Genomic DNA, 15939 nt, shown 5'->3' on the forward strand with positions numbered 1-15939 from the left:
TGCAGCATAGGAAAGAGATCTAGAAAAAAAACTGTGGCAGCTGGCCAAGTGCAGTACACAAACAAATGTGGATGCACACACAGAAACAGAACAGATGCAGCTCCATAAATATACACAGGTGCATTCTTTTCAGAGCTGCATAACATACATCAGAGCAGGCAAGTGCCTAAAATTATTAACCAGAAGAAAGACATGACTATTTATCCGTTCCTGGTGGGATGGAAACATCTGAAGGGGTCTTCTGAGTCTAAGTACCTCAGCTTCCATTTGCTGACAGGTACTGAATTTCTAGTATCACTGTGAACAGCAGAAGACTGATCAACTATAATTAGTCAATTTCTTACTAGGTGTTTAAGTTAAATGTTGTACTGTTTTAATTTGAAGAGGATAATTGATCTGGGAAAGGCAAAAAGCCAAACTACGACCAAAAAAAAAAAATCCCTATCATAGTTACTCAGCAAGGCTATTAATTGCAGACAGATTAATATTCTGTCAACATTCACTGACAGAAAATTCTCTCCACAGCACTTCTTCCTCCCTACTTTTGGCTACTAAGAACACAGTAAAGTTTATACCTCATTAGCACTTGCTACTAATTTCTTCAAGCCCCAGCCATCTGCTGCCCAACGATCTGCTACTTCTTTTTCTGAACAGATAATGAAGTTATCAAAGTAGATATTGGATGTCATAGACCAGAGTTCTAAACCAACAGCACTGACAGTGGTCATCTCAAATGGGTGCGGATCTTCAAAATAGTCTGGGTTAGGTATTTTCCGAGGGCTCCAGATTCCCTTTTGAGGAGAAAACAAACAAACAAACACACACAACTATGAAACAAATGTTTAGATAATTAGAGCTTATGCACTATTTTAAATGCACTATTTAAAAAGACAAAGGGTAGAGTTTAGCCTTCATAAAAACAGAATTGGAAATAGCCTACAGGATTTTGGCAGATGGGTCTCAATTTTCTGTCTTAGGGCAGACCTCTTAAAATACCTTTTTTTTTGTCTATAGAGGGTGACTATAATAACTGACTGTATGAAGTATGTTAATTCTTCTTAGCACTGGCTATTCCAAGCACAGTCTTTGTAAGCTTCCTAGAATAAGTCTAGGAAATAAATTTTGTGGTAGGATGCAAACCCCCCTCTCTCCCCCTCCCTCCTTCAGTATGGAAGGAGTAGGCACATTTCCCTCTCTCTCTGCTACTTGAGGCTAACAGCTGCTTTTGTTTGGCCCCAGAGCCCCTGGCCAGGGCCATCAGGAGAAGGGAGTGCCGAGGTGCCAGCGAGCCGCTGGGCACCTGCGGCCAGTGTGGGGGATGTTTGGAGGCTTCAGGGGCACCCACAGCCAGTGTGGGGGTACAGAGAAGCTTCTGGAGTGCCTACGGTCAGATGTGATCAGCCAATAAAAAATGGGACTCTCGTCGAGACTCAGCCCATTGTCGCAGGTCCCTCGGAGCACGAGCGAGACGCTGCCGCCGAGAGCCACCCTCCCCGGGATGGAGACTCCGCTTGCCTTGCCGCCACGGGTGTGAGTAAAATTTCTCCTCGCGAGATTGCGAGTGTATTTATACTTTCCGTGCACATTTGCACGTGTAACTTTCCGTGCTCAATATGAGCAGGCGTAAAATTAATCCTCGCATAATCACGGGTGTATTTTCCTCCCGTGCTTCCACATAAGCACGTATAACTTTCCATGCACATTTGCATGTGTACATTCCGTGCTCAATACAAGCACGTGTATAAATTATTTCCTCGCACAATCGCGAGTGTATTTTCCTCCTGTGCTTCCACATAAGCATGTGTAATATTCCGTGCACATTTGCACGTGTAAGTGAATTAACCCTCGCAGGATTGCGAGTGTATTATAAATTTACCCTCGCAGAATCGCGAGTGTACTAACTTTCCGTACTCACTACGAGTACGTGTATCTCTTTAAAAATAATCCTGCACCGTGTTCAGGCAAGTGTGTATTCCTCCCAGACTCAGAGATGGTTCCAGCATTGTTTTGGTGAAGCCATGTGCATGCACTCTGTGGACCGCCTGTTGTATTAGTTGCTGCCCCGTAATAATTTTCAACTGATATCCGAACCTGTATTTAAGTCACTTTTGGAGTGCTAAAACCCTGTTTCTCACCGGTTTAATGAAAGTTGTTTTGGACCGTGTTGTCCATTAAACTAACCTCTGGGTGCCTCCGTGACAAATTTCCTAATACTTCAGGAAAGTAAGACGTTGATATTACTTCTTCCTCTAGTCTCTCATTGCTTAATACATAGTTTTGGCTTTTGTTCATCAATATAGCATATACATTTCAATATTTTATGGCTAGTGATGGAATCTTCTGAAGTATGAATCTATCATCCGGTGGCCCAAGACTGCAGGATGACTATAATCCTGTGATCCACGTGGTCTCTTCCAGCGTATATGTGTATCTATAAGTGTGTTTATGTAAACTGACAGCTACTGTAACCAAACGTGTTAGGGAAAAATTTAGCCTTATGATACCTGTGGAAATTAGAGCCAAATTTTGTTTACAAATGTGCTTAGATCTTAAGCTCAAAGAAATCAGATTCAAGTACTCCCCAACCATCATGAATACACAGTAACTCCCTTTAATATCCAACTGACTACCTCTTGTATCTGGAGGGGAAAAGAGGAACGTAATTATCCAAAACTGATGCTTCCACTATAATTGAACCAGTAAGTCAGTCTGCTTACTAAAAGGTTTCAATTTTTTAAGTGTTCATTTAAAAGACCCACACTTAAAACCCCAACAAAAGTATTTCATTAAATGATGACATAGTTCAGAATACAATTCTACAGAACACATTAAATAAGTGGTGCCGGTGCAAGTTGTTGCAAAAGCAACTTTTAACACAGTAAGTGTTTTAACATAGGAAGTATTTCTACTCTCCAGCATACTTAAAACAATAATAAAAATATTCAAAAGCTGAAAATGTTTAGTGAGGGTGTCCACACTCATTCCAAAGTTTAAATATACTGTATAAAAGCCTAAATAAACACACTACTCTGACTTGCCTGCCCTGTTGAACTCTACCTTTTAACAACAACCTACAATATTGCTGTTACCTGATAGTTAGGATTATCTATCATAGGTGCTTTCCATTTTCCTTTATAGTTTGGGTTATTCTTCATGGGACGCACCCACTGTCCACAACCAGGTGCAGTCTCACACTTTGGATTAGGGATCTGAGGGGCTTCCCACTCCCCATCCATTTCTTCATCCCTACAGAAACAAAGAGTTACAAACAGCTGATTTGAGATCAGCCTGGTCTGAACACTAGCAGCCAGTCTGAAGTTAGAGTCCACACACATTTTGCTGTAGCAACATCAGAATTTTGACCAGCTCACAGAACTTCACACAACAGCATAAATACTTTTTTTGGTGGTGGTGGATTTTTTTAAATGAGTGCTAATTTTTTTTTTTTTTTTTTTTTTTTAAGATTACTTGTTCATGACTACCACAGCATGACTGAATGCAATTATTTCCTGCATCTGCCCACAGCTTGAAACACTTCTCTGTAACATGGTTAGAGAACCCTTTGAGACTATTATGTGACCATTTCAAGTTATCAACTTAACTGTTTCATAGTTTATCATCGTAGCAAATTCTTTTACAGGTATCCTTCATGTTGGTTTTATTTATATATCCTCAGAAAACAACAGGCAATTGACCTGTTCATGTTTTTCTAAAAGCAGCCCCTCAAACCAACTTTATCCATACTTTACACATACCAATTTACTATCTCTAAACACAATGAGATTGGGATTGAACTCTGATCCACAACTCATAATTTGCCACAGAGAACAGGCGGGCTCATCTACAGGATGTGTTAACAACCTGCACTTACGGAATCAAGTTCTTACCAGTCCTTTGGTTTTTTTGCATTAGGGTCTGGAACATACTGTGGTTCATCATCAAGCCATCCCTCAGGTTTAACAGCATCAGGATCTTCTATTTTGGAAGGCTCATCTTCATCCCTTCAATTACAGACTTACATTAGAAAATACAGCAGCTTGACTTTGAACCAGTGTTCCCTTCAGAGGACTGTAACTGGCATAAAGGGATGAATTTTCAAAGGCATAACAGAATTAGACACACTGATCATGAGAATTAGACAGCTCATCCTCTGTTTCTAAATCTTTGAATTATACTTACATTGTTTCAAAGCACTACTTAGCCCAGAAATTGCTGCCATCAACTGGCAGGTGTCAGTCAGGTCTTCCCATAAGTTTTTCACTCCTTTTCCCGACTTGTTGTGTGGACAGTAGTTTGCACAGAAGGAAGCGGAAATCATTGAATGCAAATTAAGACTGTATAGTGAAAAGAACCCAAAACACCTTCCTACTCTTTTAGGTGTAGTAATCTTAGTTCTTAATCGCAACCACGGAGGGTACAAATAAGCAAAAAGCACAATTTTTATTTCTTTCCTTACGTCCTTGTATGCACCTCAGTTATGTTTTCTCACTTTAGTGCTCTTAGTAGTGAAACATATTCCAATTTTCATTAGCAAAAAAAAAGAAAATAAAACCAGACAAATATTTCCAATTAATAACCTGCATGTAAAACATTCTGTACAGATAAAAACATTCTCCTTACCAGTCATCTGGTTTGACAGCATTGGGATCAGGTATTTTTGGTCTCTCATCCCAGTCATCAGGCTTCTTATCACTAGGATCCTCTACTTCTTTGGGAGGGTTTACTGGAGGAACCATATCCTCAAGAAGATTTCCTCTGCTGACAACTGATTGGTCGATTGACATTTCAAATGTATCATCTGGTTTTAGCACTAGAATGAAGACATTTGCATTAAAGACATACGGGAAGTGTTAATTTTACAAACATATTTAATCAAAACTGATATAATAAGCACAGACTTAAACAAATAACAGCCAACAGGACCTTCACTAGCAAAGCAGAAGACAGATTGCCCACTCTGGTACTGGATCTGGACACAACACAATGAAGCTGCTACTGTGGGAATATATGACCAGCATCAGGCCCTAAAAAATGAGACCTCCAGCAAATTCAGTTGCTGAAACATAACCAAGGACATTCTAAGATTTTTCAAAAACCTACTACTTGGCCAAAATTCCACAGTTATTTATTTATTTAAAAATGGGGACAATAGAAACAAACCTTTGCCCCAAAGGGCACATTTGCTACCAAATTACAGTTTCACCCTTAAAAGCACAGAAACACAAGACTGCATCAGTAACACAGCTGAAGGATCATCAAAACAATATTTTCTCTCAGTTTCAAATCTCTGGCAGCCATCTCCCTCAAATGCCAGGCTGTGAATACAGAAAATTCTCTTCAAATGTTTATGTATTTTAGCACGTGTAACTCAGAAGCCCAGATCATAGAACTGAGCAGTGTCAGACTCAGTAAGATGTCACATCCAGATCCATTTCTAATAACCAGTGACAGCATTTGTAAGTGCTTAACAAGTATATTCAAATGCCCATTCAACACAATAAAGATGAATAATTTAAAATAAATACTATTCCACTTTTATGACAGTTTTATAAAGACAGGTGATGAAAACAAGAGTGTTTTAATGTCAGTTTGATAATATCTAATGAAGCTCTTGCAGCCTAAAAATTTTCAACAACGAAGTGATTTTTAATCTTATGTTATCAGTCACATAATGCATTAGATTCACACAGCTCTATGGAATCTATTTGAACAATGACAATAAATGCAATCTGAGTTTGAGTATCTTTAACCATAATTTCTAATGAACAGCCCAAATACAGGAATGCATGCATTCCTTCACCACAAGAACAGTGTTTTGTTTCACTTATCTAAAAGTGAATGCTTGCTATGGTACACTATGGTAATTTATTTTAAGAAACAATAGCTTTCCCATGGCACAGTAGCTGAACAGGTCTTCCATTGTTATTCAATGGAAGTTCAAAAGTACAGTCAATTTTGCTGGATTTGCAGTATGTCACAGATAAGCCCTTTCTTCTCTGTTTATTCTTCCACAGAAATTAGAAAAAAAGCAGAAAAATAACTAAGAAATTAAACTTTCATCTCTGCTAAGTGTTTGTTAGAACACAAACATCACATGAATTAACGCCAGCCCAAGCTCATTCATCTTCAGAGCATGCAGTAACATATCTGCTCATGCACACTGCTGCAGATGCAGGAGTTCGTGAGAACTCCTCACACATGCAGGAGAGTGGTGTGTGGAATACTGCAGATTTAACTCAGTTCCTATGAACTCTGATGCCTTCCTAGAATATTGGACAGTTGTGGGTTTTTTAGTATCTCAAAATATTTTTATCACAGTAAGTCCTGAAAGTATTATTCAATTCTTCATGCTAAAGGCTGGCCAGGGCTGATACGTTATTTCCAACAGAATATTGAACAACAGCATTACAAAGCCACTCATGTCCTGCAGTTAAGCTCAGTCATTAAATCATTTAAACCAAATCATTTTAATAAATCATTTAAGCTCAAACCATTAAGCAACCATCCCCCAGAATTAACAGACTATTACAAACAAAAAAGCAGACTCAAATACAAAGCTTTAGTGGAGAGAAACACATTTTTAATCTCTCTTTTCTAATTAAAACTTATATGAATGAAATGATACCAAGAGTATATAGATGTGTCTTCTTGTCCAAATAGAATTTTTTTAGGTCTACATCAGGACGTTTTGCATGTTTCTCTTCATATTCTCCAGTTTTAGGATTCTTATGTCTGAAGATAAAATGTAGTTTGTAATCCTCTCCACATTTATCTGGTCCAAACATAATAGTATAAGGTGTTTTGTCAAAAAAGTATTCCTGTAGAAGCAAAAAAGCTGAGGATGTGTTATACTGTACATTTTATGAAGTAATTTGGGGTCTTTTCCTTCATGCTGTGGCAATGCAGTTTTTCTAAAAAGTAATAGAAAACTGGCAAAGTGAATCATGAGAGGAATTGAACAGTCCTCTTGAGTTGCTGGGTGCCCTCTGTTCTCAGGGAACAGACTAATTCTGTGAACCACAGAGATCACTTAAGCCTCTTCAAGGAAGATGAAGATATTTAGTCCTTACCGTTAAATTAAGTGGAAATGCCTGTCACAAATCAAAATAGCCAAATATCTATATCCTTCTATAAACATTACACTAAAAGATGGAAGTGAACTAGTTACTATTCTTCATATCGATTTTATTTTTCAATCAAGACAAAGTCCAGGATATTATTACCCAGTATTTTGTCAGTCTTGTTGCTGCATATTAAATAGTAATAATAACAGCCACCAGCCCTGAAGTTATCAGATACAGTCATTCTCCTTCAGACTATGCTGCATTAAGCTGTTTAGATATGTCGTATTTTTCAGCTATTTATATTATTTTTATATTTGGAATACACAATAACATGCTGCCTTATATTCTTAAGTAATTGCTTGAAGGAAAAAGACCACTATACTTCTGGAAGTTTCCTTCTTGAAAGTTATATTCTGACATAAATGTATTGTTTGAAATGAATAGTATTTTTTTTTTTTAATGCAAAGTAAAACATTTTCACTCCATGCATCTGTAGATTTCCGCACTACAGAAGCACATTTTAAGTTTGGTTATTTGAGTATGAAACACACACCAGAATATAAATTTTAGGAAAAAGGAAGAGCACTTGGAAGTTGCATTAAAGCTTTTATTTCCAGTTTATTCCCCATTTTTTTTTTCCCCATGGGCTTGCCTTTCTATCTTACCAAAACTTGGTAAGCAAACGGTACAGCTTGATGCCTCTCAAAGCCAACAATTTCTATAGCCTACACAGGTTGTAACTCTGCCTTACAAACTTCTATTACTCTACTACTGAATGTTGGCTCAGCAACACCAGTTAGCCACAAACCTGTAGCAGTTAGGGTAGTCAGCTTTTAAGTGGCCACAGCAGCCCGCTTCAAGTTCCAAAGGATCCTTATCACTTCATGTTTGTACTGCTGAGTCAAGGCAAGTTCCTCCAAGCTCACGATGCAACATTCTGAATCCACATTGGTCATTCCAAGTCTGTCCAAATATGTAATCCTATTATGTAACTTCTGCTATGTAGCAAAAGTACCAGCTCCTATCAAAGTAGCTGCAGCGACTGTTACATATTATCAGCCATCCCTATGCTGTAAACACAGCATTTGCATTGCACAAGATCCTAGGCCACAAATCACTGCCAGTTCTGAATGTGGAAAAAAGAAAAAGTTGCTAAAATATCCTCCATCACAGGCTACACAGCTTGTATCTATACCCAGGTGTAGTGACAGAAATACTCAAAGTGGAAACAACCAGTTCACACGTGCCAGACTGAGACTTGGCCAGAACAGGCAGCATTTTAAGCCAGAAACACCTGATTGCAATGACATAACAATAAAGCGTTTTACAGACCTGTTTGGAAAGAGCAGGCAAGTTCACATCAATTTATTGAGAAACAATCTACAAAATGATCCAACATAATAAAGCACTTATTCATTTTTCACACCTGATCACTCAGACCTTTTCCCAGCAACAGAGATTCTCCATCACTTTCAGTTTCTAAATCCAAGCCGCGGCCCTTTCTAAGATGCCATATTGTAGGTCATGTCGTAGAAAAATTGTTTCACAAGTTATGAGTTCAGATTCTGTGGCTTCGGTTATTGTAGAAAGTCAGACTAAACAGATAGAGTCCTTTGTCTTGGATATAAGACATTTTTCGCGCAGAACTAAGAGGAATATGTTAATCACAGCAAACTCTTCATTTTAACCTTCTAAAATTTATACTTTGAGTCTTCTTGTGTGAATACAGATCTTAACAGCTTACTTTAAGTTTTAGACTACCTGCAACTTTTTCATTAAAATAAATGGAAATTGTAACAAGACTAATGCTATGAAATATTCCACCAGTAAAAGACGCACAACTCTGAAGGTTTTGTGTGTATATAATCAATTATATGTATATGATTATCTTGCCCAAACTTAAGCTTCTCTAAAGTTTAAGCAGAAGAATTTAGGATGCATTAGGCATTAACTTCTTACTGACATTTCACAAGGACAATTATGCATTCCTCAAATGAACAGCTGATAGCAAATGTTAAGTAAGAGGACATACCAGATCCAAGCCATCACTACTGGAGATAAGTTTAACATATGCACCACCACAGTCAATGCCATCTTGAAAATTCACTTCATATCTGGGCAGAAAGTTAAAAAAATATTCAAAGTATCAGACAAACATGAACTTCTAATGTACAGTTCTAATTATGTATACTTTAAGACTATGTATTGGTCACTACTGTCAAAACACTTCTACATGACCAAAAGGTTTTAATTGTCACATAAGCTAATACAAGTGATGTCACTCAAAAAAGCCATGGTAGCAATTGCTACAGTTGCTATCACCAGTAGGAAAAGTTTCAAGGTCGTATCAACCAACATGCAAACATCAAAGCAAAGTATAAATAGGCAAGGGTTCTAGGAAGTTCATGCCATCTTTGAAACTACCCATATGACACACTGAATTTAGCCATAGCAGTTAACTGGATGTCTATAAGTACAACAAAGCATTATCTGATTATCAGAAAAAGGTAGTCATTTTGCCATGGTGCTCATCAGCACCAGTACTGCTATAGAGCGTTCAAGATTCAAGTTGTTTTTACTGATCTACTCAGAAGTATTCTGTAAGTGGAAAAACACTGTACTCAATCTAAATATGATTTAGATCTTTAGGAGTAAGACTGAAAATTAATTAGCGTCTTCAGTAACCTTGTAAAATATTAGATTTCTGTAAAAAAAACCCAAAAAATTCAAGAGTTTAAATATCACTTCTTAACACTTGTAGTACAATCTTATGTGATTATTAAATCATTCATACTTAACAGTTCGGATAGCTCTGGATACAACAGGTCAATGCTATATGAAAGTCAGTATTTTTCTACAGGGATTAACATTACCTTATATTTATTATTATTAAAATCTCTAAGTCAATAAGTAAAAAAAATATGAGGGATTACTTACTGAACAATCAAAGGTTTATTATCAAAAACAAATGCCTTTGTTAGCATAGCTGATATTGCATGATGCTTTGCCACCGATTTTAAGACTAATCCTCTGTCTCCAGCCACTGTGTTTTCTTTCAGCTCTTCTACTTCCCATCTTCCTAAAATACACACACAGAGTCTTTGAAAAACAGGTAGGCTGAAGTAAAGAAATCACAACCTTGTTGAAAGCTAAGAGTTAACAGCAAATTAAGACTAGTTGCCAAAGTAGGGAAGAAATCTTGACATCTGATGTCAAAGAACTTACAGAATAATCTTCAAATTCATTACTAATAATTTTACCCTGGATGCAAAATATTACATAAATCCAGCCTACATTTCCTCAAACTAACTGCTCTACAGCATTCAAATACAAAACCAAAAATCCACCCACATCCATAGTACACAAATTTGCTGCTCACATCTTGTTATCAAATCAGTGACAGTGTTTTGACCAGCACTTTTCAAGAATTAGAAGCCATTAGAATTCCAGCTCCACAGATGGATGATAAAATCAAAATTGTGTCATGCCAAAGATCCACCTAACCCAATGTTCTGTCTCAGACAGCAAAGCAGAAAGCAAGCTTAGGGAAAAAGAGTGCAAATAATAACAACAAGAAGTGACAAGTTCCTCCCCCACTCAAGTAGCTGTTTCCACGGCAGTAAAAAAATCCCAATTTCATAACTGTTATATCCAAAAGAAAGAAAAATTATCAAAATCTGAGCTTTGTGTAAAACAGAATTTTCCAACTACAATGACAGACAGCCATGGACTCCAAAGTAGGAAAGAACCACATCTTTACCATGATCAACCAATGAAACTGAACAAAAAAATATGTACATATTTAATAAAATGTTTTTATTTCACAAAATTTAATTAAGTTTATTGTGCAAACCTGTAGTGTGTGATTATCTATTGGCTTTCTGTTTAACTGCAATATTGTCAATAAATTTTAGATACATCACTTTAGTCAAGCCTAATGCTTGCATTGCTAATAGAGACTGTTTCAAAGCTCTGGTTCATATTTAATGAGTTTTATTGCAAAAATCTATTTGTGTCTTAAGAGAGTGGCAGATAAAGGGATGCCTACACTTTGGGTATGCATAGGTCTACACAGAAAAGCCCATTCTCCCATTTCACCAAGAAAAGGTATTAGTTCTAGCCAACTAAGATAACTTAGCTTTCAATATTTTAAAAAAAGCACATTTGTAAAGTAAACATTCCTTGTTCTTCTCCAATTTAAAAAAAATCTACAAGAAAACTCTTAATATCACAAAACTGTATCTTTAGATTGTGGTATCCCACAACACCTGGAAGAACATAGAACATTTCTTCAGATTTTAGATTTGTTCCTACCATCATCCCATAAAAAGCAATAGTCACAAGGCACCGTGTAATCTGGATACCTGTATGGTTCTTCCCCTCCGGCTTTTACAGAATGAGAATCTTTCAGGTCAAATCTAATCACACAGGAGATGAAACTTCCCCCAAAAAATGTATTTGCAAGAGTTTGATCTTAAAGACAAGCAAACAAGCCTACAGCTTTAAAAAGATTATATAAATTCTCCAAATTTGGGAAATTGATCACACATGTGGGCAATACCCAAAGAACGAGATTTTTAAGAGGGCAGTTACATTTTCTCAGAGATTAGCAGCACCAGATTCACTGTTTTTTTTTTATTTTTTTTTTTTTTTTTTTTAGGAATGAACACACCACAAAAGACAGACTACTTTCACAATTCACTGCCATCTTGAGAAAAAGCCTCTGTCAACATGAACAAAGGGAAGAAAATGTAATGAGTTCTTCAGCACGTGGTTCAGTTCAGAGAATATTCTTAAACTGTGAAATCTGAATGAAATGGCTATTTACTTTTATTCAACTGAAATGAAAGTTGTGAAAGGTCATTAAAAAATGTCAACAACAAACCCCTAGGTTCTTCTAGTCTGGTAAACTGAAGCTTGAAAAATTCCCTCCTCTTTGACAGTGTTCCTTCCTAGAAACTAAGACCAAGCAATAATATCAGGCAAAACACTAAGACCACAAAAAAAAAAAAAAAAAGTCTTTTCACCACAGACTCTGTTGATGTTGAATTATTTGCCTGTGTTTAAGCAAATATGACTGTTTGGACACTAGAGACAATTTCTGTCTAATACGAGGCTAAGTAATCAGAGAGGTATCAGTTCTTCTAAGCATCTCATCTGTATAGATATCTCTTCTGCAACTCCTTCATTTTTACCAGTTATTTCTGGTAAATGCTAAATCTAAATTCATCTGTTCTGCACTGTGTTTTCCACACCAAAGTTCCACAAGTTACTTTTGCTTACCACATTCTATTAACATTAATTTATTCCATTTGATGTAAGAGCAGTAGCAAATACTTTTCTACTAGAGCAGGAACATTTTCTGTTATCCCCACTTTCTCTTGAATGAAATAAATTCAGGTTGCAAAATTATTGCCACAGATCGCACATCTGTCAACAATTTAAAATTACATTCAGGCAGGCAATTCTAGCTTAGGAATTTATAAATTAAGTGCAAAACCCAATTAAAAAAAAAAAAATCAAACCAACTTTTTCATTATTATTTTCCAAGTTTTTTAGACTACTGTACATTCAAGCACAGACAATCTGAAAAAGAACTTTAAAGACAAACATCATTTAGTTCAATGTTTTCATTTCAGAGGCTAGACTGGGGATCAACTGATGAATCAGTAGGACAGATGCAGCAACATGGAACATGCTTCTTTAGAAGTGTGTTTAACAACTGAAACTGAAGCAGTACATCTTTCTGACACGATTTCAGAGAAGGTAGGTCTCAAGTACTAGTCATAATCAATACTGAATATTCAGATGCTAGAGGGTATTCTGGTATCATTCATTGCAATAGGACTGTTGGGATGATAAAAAAAATCTCACGCTAAGTAACCCAATGAGCAACATTTCACATCTAAGTTTCAGGATAACAGTCATTATACAAGCTAACATTTTTAACCTATGTCATCTAGGTTTTGAAAGATAAGTTCAGTGTAAGGGTAAGTTATTTCTCAAAGAGCAAGAGAACGTCAGAAACTTTTATAGTGGAAGTAAACATTAAAAACACTTACCGTCATATTTAGCAATGTTATCATCCGTGTCGTCTTTCTTGGTTTTAGACAACACCCACCTAAAACAAAAAGTGTACTAGTCATTTAAATATCTATGCAAAGGTGTATTATTTAACACGCACAGGAAAAACAGCTTTTGGTTCTAGGATGTGAACCCATAATAATGATTTTGACAGCATCATGGAACTTTGTGTAGTTCAAAAAACATTAAAAGAAAAACTAAAATAGATTAGTCTAATATAACATTTCAAAATACTTCCTAAAAATGTAAATGAATATACAACTGTAACTTTGAAGTAATTCAACTATTCTGAATAAACTTCAGTTTTATATACAAGCTGAAGTTGGCAGAATGTAACAATATTACGTGATCATATAATGACAAAAATACAAGGAAAACTGCAAAGTTCAAGTGTAAAACTCTTGACATGATATAGGAAAAAAAAAAAATCACCCAAAGAAACCTTTTGCACTACCTGGCAGTAACAGTACAAATGCATAGCAGAGGACAAAGGCAAGAGGTAAAAGTGTCCAGATGACAAATGCAATTATACTCTAAACAGATTTTAAATGTATTGCACATATGGGATCACAACAGGGCAAACAAACTCCCGATCTCCTTGACACTATGAACAAGGCAAACTCAGCTTATCGCACTGAGGTTACCAGAAAGATAAGCACATGCCCAATGCGCACTGTTCATCTGGAGAAAGAAGGAAAAAAGGGCAGTCCACCCTCCTCTAGTTATACAGGGATTCTATCCTGAGCCATGCACAAGAATATCTTAAGCCAACAGTGTTGCTGAACTCTTCATTGTATTAACTACAACACTACAATCTCATGGTTAATTCTGTAAAGAGCCATTTTCATTCATTCTGTACTATCCTCTGCATGGAATATTTCAGGGATGAATACTTCATATTTTCTTATTGAATTTCAGCCAGATATGATCACTTTTAATACAGATGCTGGAAAAGCTTCACTAGATCTTTGGTCTACAAGGAGAAAGACCAATGACGTATCTCTACTTCAAGGCACGTTCTTGCAAAAGCTACTCTGTTACGGTGATTTACCTAGTCAATCTGTATGTACCCTCTTCCACAATTTTAGGGAACAAGGCAACAAGCTGCTTACATTCTCATTAACCTTAGTTCCATTCTTGTTATTCCTATATAATTTATGTACAGTTAGCCAAAAAATTCCTAAAAGTTCTATCTAAAGCTTTGAATATTAGATTTAGTAGGAAGACAAGCTAATCTTCTAGCTCAATGAAATTTGTTTGAAATTGGAATGAATTATATAATTCAATATCCCAGTTGGGTTTTTATATTTGTTAATCAAGTTTTTCAACCAATAATTTTCACCTCTACTATTTAATCATTTTGTTATTGTAATTGGCACTGCTTTTGTATTGCTCTTAACATTTAGAAGTGACATATTGCTAGACAAGTGATATGCTGAAGGCTAGAGCTTGTTAGAACTTATTTTCTCTCTATATTTGGTCTAAATATGTAACAAGAAAGCATGAAATAACATACTACGAGCAATGACAAACTAGTGTTCATTGACCTGAGGTTCCCTGTAATTCTACAGAAGAGAACAGTTTAGAAACAATTGGAAAAAGACAGTAAGATCCAATCTTACAAAAGTTACTAGTGCCTTCTATCACGTTATTTTTTTGCAGTTTATATCATCCATCCTCAATAGACATACATGTCTTATGATAGTATTACCTCACTCCTACTGTAGGTGGAGTAATCTCAGTCTCACAAGAACTTAAAATAATAGGCAGCTTTAAATTCTAACATAATAAATGTGCCATATTGCATTTCCTTCCATCTGTCTGGCTCTTCACAGGATAATTAAGTTGTTGCTCCATTAATTTTAGTAACATATGACAACACCAGGAAAAAAGTATACTGATAACAAGACCTGATTTGTAATTAAAAATCAGGGACTTACTTTCACATTTTAAAAGCTTTTCTCATAGCAAAATGTCTTCTAACAACTGGTCATACCAGCTCTTAATGAAGAGATTTCTACTGCACTCACAGATTTTATCTGGATGTACACTTAACTTGAGCCAGTGACAGTATGCTAACGTGGCTTGATTAAAAAAAAAAAAAAAAAGTCAGCAATCATACAGATCACATTTATATGGTATTCATTTGTTTTTCCTTGGTACTCTACATCCAAGCTACAAAAAGGACCGAAAACTAAGTTGTTTTCCAACTAAAAGTAGTAAGTCTGTTCCAGAAAGATTAAGTAATACAAGCACATTATATTCACTCTTATTGACAGTGCATTGGTAGCAACTGACTATAGCTCAATATCTATAGTTTTTCACTGAGCAATACAGGTCACTGAGTAGGAGTCACACCTTAAACTGCTGTACTGTTGGAAGAAAACTTCGATACAGACAAAACAAAAATTTCTGGCTTAAGAATTGTCGACATAAACCTCAAGATTTTTCTAAAATTTCAATGCAGTAAGGTCAAGCTACCTAGGAACACTTAAGTAGCCATATAAATTTCTAATCCTTATTGGGGGTATAAAAGAGTTTGGGAAGCAATACAATAAAATAATTTAAAAATCTGCTAAAAAAAGTCTTCCCCAATGGAGGTTTTCTTTATAATGCTGAAATGCTGAAGGCACTGCCTTCTTAGATATACCTAAGTGCACGTGAAGAGGAAGAAAGTTTGCTAACGATTTCTGACTTGAATGCTACTGCAGGATAACTGCTATGCACTTCACCCTGCAGCTAGTTAAACTCAACTGGCTAAAGCTTTATACTATATTTCTTGATGTACGTA

The 15939-nt window shown here is 36.2% G+C and overlaps 1 protein-coding gene across 2 annotated transcripts in view; it reads right to left on the reverse strand.

The window, feature by feature from the left end:
* CLGN (calmegin) overlaps nt 1–15939 on the reverse strand; it is a 29668-nt gene that overhangs the window by 7309 nt on the left and 6420 nt on the right. For both annotated transcript variants that reach the window (XM_082051480.1, XM_082051479.1), the window contains exons 4-11: nt 13127–13185; nt 10002–10143; nt 9097–9178; nt 6626–6818; nt 4621–4810; nt 3888–4001; nt 3090–3246; nt 576–791 (exon numbers count right to left, since the gene is read on the reverse strand). In XM_082051480.1, coding sequence (XP_081907606.1) covers nt 576–791; nt 3090–3246; nt 3888–4001; nt 4621–4810; nt 6626–6818; nt 9097–9178; nt 10002–10143; nt 13127–13185 — 1153 coding nt within the window. The remainder of the gene's footprint in view (nt 1–575; nt 792–3089; nt 3247–3887; nt 4002–4620; nt 4811–6625; nt 6819–9096; nt 9179–10001; nt 10144–13126; nt 13186–15939) is intronic.

This window comes from Streptopelia decaocto, assembly GCF_964273445.1.
Source record: "Streptopelia decaocto genome assembly, chromosome: 4".
Classification (NCBI taxonomy): domain Eukaryota; kingdom Metazoa; phylum Chordata; class Aves; order Columbiformes; family Columbidae; genus Streptopelia; species Streptopelia decaocto.